The sequence below is a fragment of the Schistocerca serialis genome, chromosome 3 (assembly GCF_023864345.2).
Source record: "Schistocerca serialis cubense isolate TAMUIC-IGC-003099 chromosome 3, iqSchSeri2.2, whole genome shotgun sequence".
NCBI lineage: Eukaryota > Metazoa > Arthropoda > Insecta > Orthoptera > Acrididae > Schistocerca > Schistocerca serialis.
Window position 1 is genome coordinate 558491488 of NC_064640.1, and position 8462 is coordinate 558499949.

Below are 8462 nucleotides of genomic sequence, written 5' to 3' on the forward strand. Positions count from 1 at the left end.
AAGGGATACGTTAAAAGGACACAAGGTAATCAGGTAAGGTTCGCATGACAAATTGTAGACAGAGACCACGTTTTATCTATATTATATTTGCTCTCAGAAGTACAAGTCTCACGGCAAAAACAGCATGTGAGAGATCTGTATGATAATATTTCCTATCACAGATTTTTTATGATCCTGCAGTCAATAATTGCTTATAGGCATAAGCATTTGAAAATGGCTTATGACAGAAACTGCACAATTGTGCAAAAAAATTAACCAAGAAGTTTAGAGATGCAGGTGATATGGAGTAATTTCAACAAGGTTTTATTGGGTGTTTGTCATGTGGAAATTGAATGTGCTGCTTCAAAAATGTGAAGGATAAATCATCAATGATACTTTTTCCAGTAATTGTTGCTCCACGATAAAGGATTTCGGTAGTGTCTGCACCGTGCAAACTCATTCTTGATGATAAACAGACATCTACATACTGCCATCAGGCTGATTATGTAACATGTGATTGCACAGATTATCTAAGATGCTGAATGGGTTCATGAGCCACTACTGACATATTAGACCTATGGTTACATGTACCATTCTTGTTCATTGCCACTGATATATTCTAACATGCCTTATATACGAACTTAGAACACTGTTACTTTCAGTATAACTGAACGCACACAGTGTGTTCCAACTAACTGCACTTCAACAACCTTGATCTTGTTGAAGGGGAGAGGTATCTTCTAAAAGGCTCCAGTCCAGCCAACAGTATGAAGAAAATAAACAATGTACTGTCTAGAATATCAGGGCTCTAATGCCTGCAGTGCATTATCAAACACCAGTCACGGCATCACAGCATATGAATGATCAATGTTACCACCTCACTGAAACTGAGTGTTCTGGAATACAGGTTTTCCCACAAACTGGATAGCTGCCAGTGTGCTGATTTGCATAGTGCAATCAATGACACAGATGTACAGAAAAGTTTAAGGGATAATTTTAAATGATGGAAGGAGCAAAGAGGTTAAAAACCTATTTGTAAAAAAAAAAAAACTGAAAAGTAACAGAAATACGAGTCAGAGCTAGACAATCAGGGAAGTGACAATGAAGATGACTGTGCCTAATTTTATTACCGTCTTCAACAGGTAAATAAAAAATCTTTGTTGTAAAATATTAGGAAATTAAAAATTACCTATCAGTTATGACCTTTCAAGTTGGAACTCTGTGGTTGGTCTTTACTGAGTCGCCTTCTCATGGTTGCAACACCCATTATGAAGAAAATGGGAGGTCTACTTCAGTTTGAAGCCCTCAAATATGTTTCAACACCAATGTGTTATATCCAGAGGATGTTCTTTATTTCATTATCTGTTTAAAGATTGCTTGTGGTTTTAAAGTTTATTTGACAGTGGCACTTCTGTCTATGCTATTCTTTCCCAACCTTTTTAGTGTGCGTTTACTTCTGCACCATGTCAGTTTGCTAAAGCTACACACTCAAATGTGATCTGTTGATTGTATTAATGTTTTCAAATATGAATCTCTGTAGTTAGTCTACTATCATTTCTAACTCATTCCTTGCAGTTTTATCTTCCTTCCTCCAGAGCTAGGAGAATTTTTTTCTGTCATTTCATATTAGTCCTATTGTTTACTTTTCCTGTTTCTTAAATATGTCTTTCACGTAATGAAGGAACTGCTTCATAAGATCTGAAAGATGAAGATTAAATACATGAAACTGTACTTTACTGGTAGGTAGACATTCCTGTATCAAATGGTGTAAATATTTGTTTCTGTCTTTTACACTGAATTACAGCTAAAATAAAAATGCTTATCTTTGGATACGAAAACTAAACACTAAAATTTTTATGCCCATATAGTATAATAATTAATAATTAATAAAAAGGACAAATAAAAATACCATCAAGTCACAGAAAAATGTTAGAAACTTATTCACCAACTATAATCTACACTTTATGCACAACTTGTTATTTTTTCTGTATTGCTGTTTATAGCAATATCACAAAAAGTTAGAGGTGACTCTATGATATAATAATTATTATTCATGGTATATCAAATTTACCCTTTTTTGTTGATCCAAATATTCTTAAAATTGGTACTTCTTTTATTGCATAGCCCCTGAATTCTGAATATTCTAAATCCAGCCCAGGAATGGGTTGATGCATGTAATAGTCTGCTACCACAAGATTAACTGAAAACATTTTGAAATCTGAAAAATAAAGAAAATAAATTATTACAAATCTACTCATCAAGCAGCAGCAGCACTAGAAAACACATAAAAGATGTGGAAACATGCGAGCTTTCGGAGCTAGTGGCTCCTCCTTCCGGCTGTCTACAGATATTTCGTACCCGTCTGTGATTCACATCGCTGGGATGCAAGTCAGCTGAATACATGTTGCTGCACTGGGCGCTGGATTAGATCGCATCTCCAATAGCATGAGAGCACAAGAATGAGAAAAAACATTTTGAAACTTAGAAATTAAAGCTGCCTAATACAGAAAATTGTTGATGCAGTGCAGCAATGATACAAAGTTTGTTTACAAAACCTACCTGGTTAATAAAAATAATTTCTTTGCTAAAAATAAACTACTTGTAATCTGGAAACCTGTGAAAGGTATTAACCGCCAACTAGTAAACTCTTAAATGAGTTCAGTATTTAAAGTAAGAAGTAAATAACTATATATGCACATTGTGAATTTCAGATGAGTATGTATGAGCTGGAACTGTTTCTGTACAGCAGTCAGCAAGCACCTAGACCTTAGCAATATCACATCTCTGGGGTCAGAATGCATGTATACTGTAACAGCTTGCTTAACTTTTCAGTGAAGCATGACAGGAGTGTTTGATGACACTAAATACCACAATAAAATTAATGAAAAGTGTTATGGACTTGTACTGTTGTGGAATTTCTAACTATACATATCCACGTGGTTTAGGTATTTTTGCCTAAAGTAAGTTCAACCAGCATTTGTTCCTCTTGATAGATGTTATTATAATGTAGCTGAATATCTAGTTGGTTGCAGACCTAAATGTGTACATTATTACTGTAATTTTTTGATTTTAGAATGTGTATGTGGACTAGCTTTGAGAAAAAAGTTGTGCACCACTAAATCAACCAGCCCATAAATCATGAAAATAAGGATGAAAACAATGGTTACTTACAGCTTCCAAGGTGTGTCAAAATTTATTATACTTATTGTTATAGTACTATAATTCATATTACTTTTTATATTACTGTGTTACTAAGTTGTAGTGTATAAGTTTGATCCATAAGTTACATAATTTTTGTCGAGCTGTGCTATGTAATTTTATTACCATACCTTATTATAGTATCCTATTATATTTCTACATCACAGTTCTTTATTTCTGTGTACATGACTTGTTCTACATATTTTGTACATTGTACAAATGTATATTCAAATGTTTTATGTTTTACATGTTATACTTTCTGTCATGTTCCACACCCATGAGGATCATCCTATTTTTGGATCTATGGAACCAAAACTGCATCTAATCTAATCAACAAAATAAGACTCTTGGGACCAAATAAATAAATAAGTAAAGATATACTGTGATGGGAATCCAGGCAACAGAAATTGAATTTCAACAAGGGTTAAAGGGAACCATAGTACATGTTAGAACATGATAATGATACATTAAAGATCATAGCACTGGGGGGAGGGGAAATGAGAATAAGAGCTGAAATACAATTTGGAAGTGCAACATTTTCTTGGGGTAGCTTGGACATTCTGGTAGCTAATGCTTCCCAGACATTGGTGGTATGAAGGAAATCAAATACATTCCAAAGACCAACTTTTCTTTCTCTCTTCTACCTTTTCCCATTTTTCTACGGGGTCTACATTGTTATATTGGATTTGACAGGGTTAGTGGCTTTTGGTGGTCAGATGTCCTTCCTGACACCACCACTCTCCCCATCTCCTTCCAGAATGAATTCACGTACCCCATCTGTCCGAATCTAGTGTAAATCTCAGGTACAAAGGTAATAACATGTTCTAAGTGTTTGCATAGTGTGTATTTGAGATGGGAAGTGGGTACCAGTCCAGTGTTTACCTAGTTGCACATGGAAAACAGCCTAAAAATCACATCCAGGCTGGCCACATCACCAGCTCTCACTGCTAATGTGGGAGGCCGATTCAATCTGGAGCTGGCTCACATCCCATGTCCTAGAAGCGGGTGTGTTAGTGTTCTTGGCTTGCCAGGTGGATCATCCCATAGACTAACTAGCATCCATATATAGGCCCTAACGAATGAATGATAGAAGATTAGTATGGGGGGAGAAGAGGCCATGCCAGACAGGTTAGCAGGGAGGCAACATCTGATTAATATGATTAACACTGTGGTAGTTTGTAGGAGCTCTGGTATATAATCACACCACAAATGAGTCTTAGTACACACTTTTGCACGCTAAAAACTTTTGGTTAGTTTGATGAATTACCCCAGAATGTGTTCCTGTACAACATAATAGAAACCGAGCAAGGTGGGGCAGCGGTTAGCACACTGGACTCGCATTCAGAACAACGATGGTTCAAACTTGCGTCTGGCCATCCTGATTTAGGTTTTAAGTTATTTCCGTAAATCACTTCAGGCAAATATTGGGATGGTTCCTTTGAAACGGCATGGCCAATTTCATTCCCAATCCTTCCCTAATCCAACAGGATCGATGACCTCGCTATTTGGTCTCATCCACGAAATTAACCAACCAACATAAAAGAATGAAAGTACGTAAGGTTTTTATATTTTATCTCGTACATCTGACATCAGTCTCACTGCAAATACATACTTGTTTAGGCACTTCAGCAATTCTGTGGTATGTCCTCCCCAACTGAATTTATGATCGAGTTGTAGTCTCAGAAATTTAACACTGTCAACCTCTTCGATCTGCCTATCTTCATATGTTATGCACATGCCAAAAGGAAATCTCTTGAGCTGCATATAGAGGGTCTTTTCAAAGGTTAATGACAGTGAATTAGCTTTCAACCATTTATTAATGTCAGTGAAAATTTCATTAGCAACAATTTCTAAATGTGAAATCTGGACTTGGCTTGCTACTTACTGTAATGTTTATATCATATGCACACACAAACAACTTTTTTTCTGGCAATGTAACAGAGGAGAGCTCATTAATGTACTCAAGAAAAAGCAACCAACCTAAGATGGGACACCACATGTAACTAATTTCCGATCAGATGAAGAGTGACTGCCTAATCCACAGGTATTTCACAGCGACACCCTTTGTTCTCTGTTAGTTAGGTAAGACTCAGACCACTTCACAAGACTGCAAGTAAAACCATAATATTCTAATTTGCCTAAGAGAATGCTGTGATTCACACAGTCAAACACTTTTGACAGGTTACAGAAAATGCCAGTAGCCTCTAATTTGTTATCTAATGACTTAAGGATATTCTCTCTGTATGTGCAAATATCCTTCACTATACCTGAACCCTTAAGGGGGGTAGGATGTCAAAGGGGTGACTTGGAGCAGGAGAGGCACCACAGGACATTTTAATTTCCACTGTCTACACTTCTAGAAATAAATTCATAAAACTTTGTCAGCATGACCAGGAAGGATTCAGGATTCACACTCATAGAAGTGGAAGTTCAAAAACATAACAAAAAACAAAACTTACAGGTGTATAAAACTCTAGAATTTATTTAATTACTGAAAAGATGAATGAACTGTTACATTTTTAACTTCATGTTTACACAAAAAACCCAAACTTTATTGTTAATTATCTCAATTTGTACCAAAGTTTTTAACAGATTTGGAAAATTCTAGAGTTTCATACAGCCACAAGTATGATTAATACGCTGTGCAAAATTCATCGAAGAATCTCTCTTGCTTATGAAGAAAAGTGTATCTATAGCATCAAATGCAGCCAATAGTAAGTGAAAAAAAAATGATGAAATTTCACATGTAAACATAAACTATTTTGTTATGTTTTGAACTTTGACTGCTATCAGTGTGACTCCTGAATCCTTCCTGGTCATGCTGACAAAGTTTTATGAATTTATTTGTAAAAGTATAGACAGTGAAAATTAAAATGTTCTGTGGTGCCTCTCCAGATCCAAGTCGACCTGTTTGACGTCCTACCCCCCCCCCCCTTAAGGAAACCAAAATGTGAATTGGACAATATATTACTTGCAGTTAGATGCTTAAGGATATGCTTGAACAAAACCTTTTCAAATATTTAATTGAAAAAGGCGGCAAAAGCCAAACTGGCCGATAGTTTGACGGTATCTTTTTATCCATCTTCTTGTAAAGAGGTTTAACTTCAGGATATTTTAGCCAGCCTGGAAATGTTCCGCTGATAAGTGATTGATTACACAAATAACTTAAGATAGAACTCAACTCATATGAGCATTCTTTGATTAATTTCATTAATATGCTAGCATAACCACCAGAATACTTAGATTTTAAGGATTTTATTATGGATGCTACTTCTTTGGGAGATGTGAGTATCACATCAATTTTACAGAATTTTTTTTTTTTTTTAAGACTGGTCTCAGATACTCCACTGCATTATTTACTGAACCTGATAATGTCAAACTGTCAGTCACAGAAACAAAGCACTTGTTTAAGAGGCTTGCAACACTACATGCATTTCTTATCAATGTCTCATTTATTTTTAGAGCTATCTTTTCCTCTTCCTTTTAGGCCATACCTATCTCTGTCTTCACTACATTCCATATAGTTTTAATTTTGTTGCCACATGTAGCTATCTTTTCCTCATAATAAAGCTGCTGAGATTTCTGGATTACTCACTTCAGTATTTTGCAGTATTCTTTGTAATGCATTACAGTGCTAACATCAGAGCTGTACCCCATGATATCTTTGTTCCTTGGGTAATCCATGGCTTACTTTTAGCCTTCTGTTTGATTTGAATTACCTTCAGGAGAAAACAATTTTCAAAAGAGGAAATAACTATACTAATGAATTCTGGTTCACTTTACTATCGTTAATAGCTTACACAACATCAAACTGACCATACTGCTTCATAGGATGCACCCACATGCACAATCTTTCAGCATGTTGGGCAATGTTAATGCAAACGTTAACAGAAAAAAAAAACACTTGTATACTTTCCATAATTAATGTTGACCAAAGGCGAGTGGGGCAAAGATAAACGCAGTCGACAGGATCGTCTACATCACACACAAGATAAGAGAGACACCAACCTAAATACCGACACTAAGATTAACGTGAAGCACAAAGCTTTCAGCTTGCAATGCCACAAACAGTATTTATCACCCACATCTTTCTTCTGTGCTTCAACTCAGCATCGCTGGTAATATTTATAGACCGTCTTCCTAAAGAAAAGAAATTACGCAGTAATTACCTTAAGACAGTGACGAATTGCATACAATGTTGAACAGGTCCATGCGCACTTTTCTCTACTGTCTTACAATCACTGTATTCTTCTGACCCAACACACGATGCTGTTTGTCACACATACGAAAGTTATCGGTTTCTCAATATAGAACCCATATATTAAAATGTGCACTGTCACATAACTTCGTTTCATGACTTCGTCTGCATTTCAAAACATAAACAAAAACTTCTTTCCACTTGTTGTCACCGCCTAAGGATATTAATGCACAGCCCAATGCAGCCAACATTGTAAACTGTTTGGTTTCCTCAGCAGGATCTGTGGCACAGGCAACGCATATTTGCACGTTCATATCCATCTCCACCTAGGAACAGGGTGGAGTTGGCATATCCCGCCAGCACCTTCAAAGTAGCCTTTAGAAACAACCTATAGTTAACTGATATGCCAATACGAAATCCATTATTGTAACATGAGTGAACGCGGCGAAGGTGGGTTAGCTTGCCTTGTTAGCAGACGACTACAAAGTCGCGAGAGGCTTTGACGTCGTATTCCATTCCGGTGGCAGCCTGTGTGAATGCCGCCATTTGAAATGACCATAGGAAAAGTTTGACGTTCCGTCCCGGTTTGTTCTGCCACGCGTGAATCGATCTTTAATTTACATACATAGGTTAATTTTCAAACAAAAGCAATAATGAATCAATGTCGCGTCATATATAAATGTTCGTTAAATCTAAAAGTATTAGGAGCTTAAGAAGTCAGTGTGTAAATCTGTGCCAGCTTTGGCATAAAATTTTGAAATCAGGCACACTTTTCCCGCACAGACGTCAAAACGTCTCGATGCTCACAGTCCATTGACATCAAAGTAAATGCATTACGAGAATAATGTAATAATTTCAGATAACAAAATAAAGACAGTTTACCGTGTGATGTGGTGCAGTGGTTAGTACACTGGACTAACATTCGAGAGGACGACTGTTCAAACCCGCGTCCGGTCATCCTAATTTAGGTTTTCCGTGATTTCCCTAAATAGCTTCTGGTAAATGCCGGGATGGTTCCTGTGAAAGCACACAGTCGAATTCCTTTCCCAATCCGGTAGGACCGATGGCCTCACTGTTTGGTCCCCTC

At 36.6% G+C, this 8462-nt stretch overlaps 1 protein-coding gene across 1 annotated transcript in view; it reads right to left on the minus strand.

Moving 5' to 3' along the window:
- LOC126470455 (DNA polymerase zeta catalytic subunit) overlaps positions 1-7572 on the minus strand; it is a 231430-nt gene extending 223858 nt beyond the window's left edge. The window contains exons 1-2 of the mRNA XM_050098304.1: positions 7347-7572; positions 2051-2197 (exon numbers count right to left, since the gene is read on the minus strand). Of these exons, the coding sequence (XP_049954261.1) occupies positions 2051-2189 (139 nt within the window). The 5' untranslated portion in view covers positions 2190-2197; positions 7347-7572. The remainder of the gene's footprint in view (positions 1-2050; positions 2198-7346) is intronic.
- Positions 7573-8462: the final 890 nt, after the last annotated feature.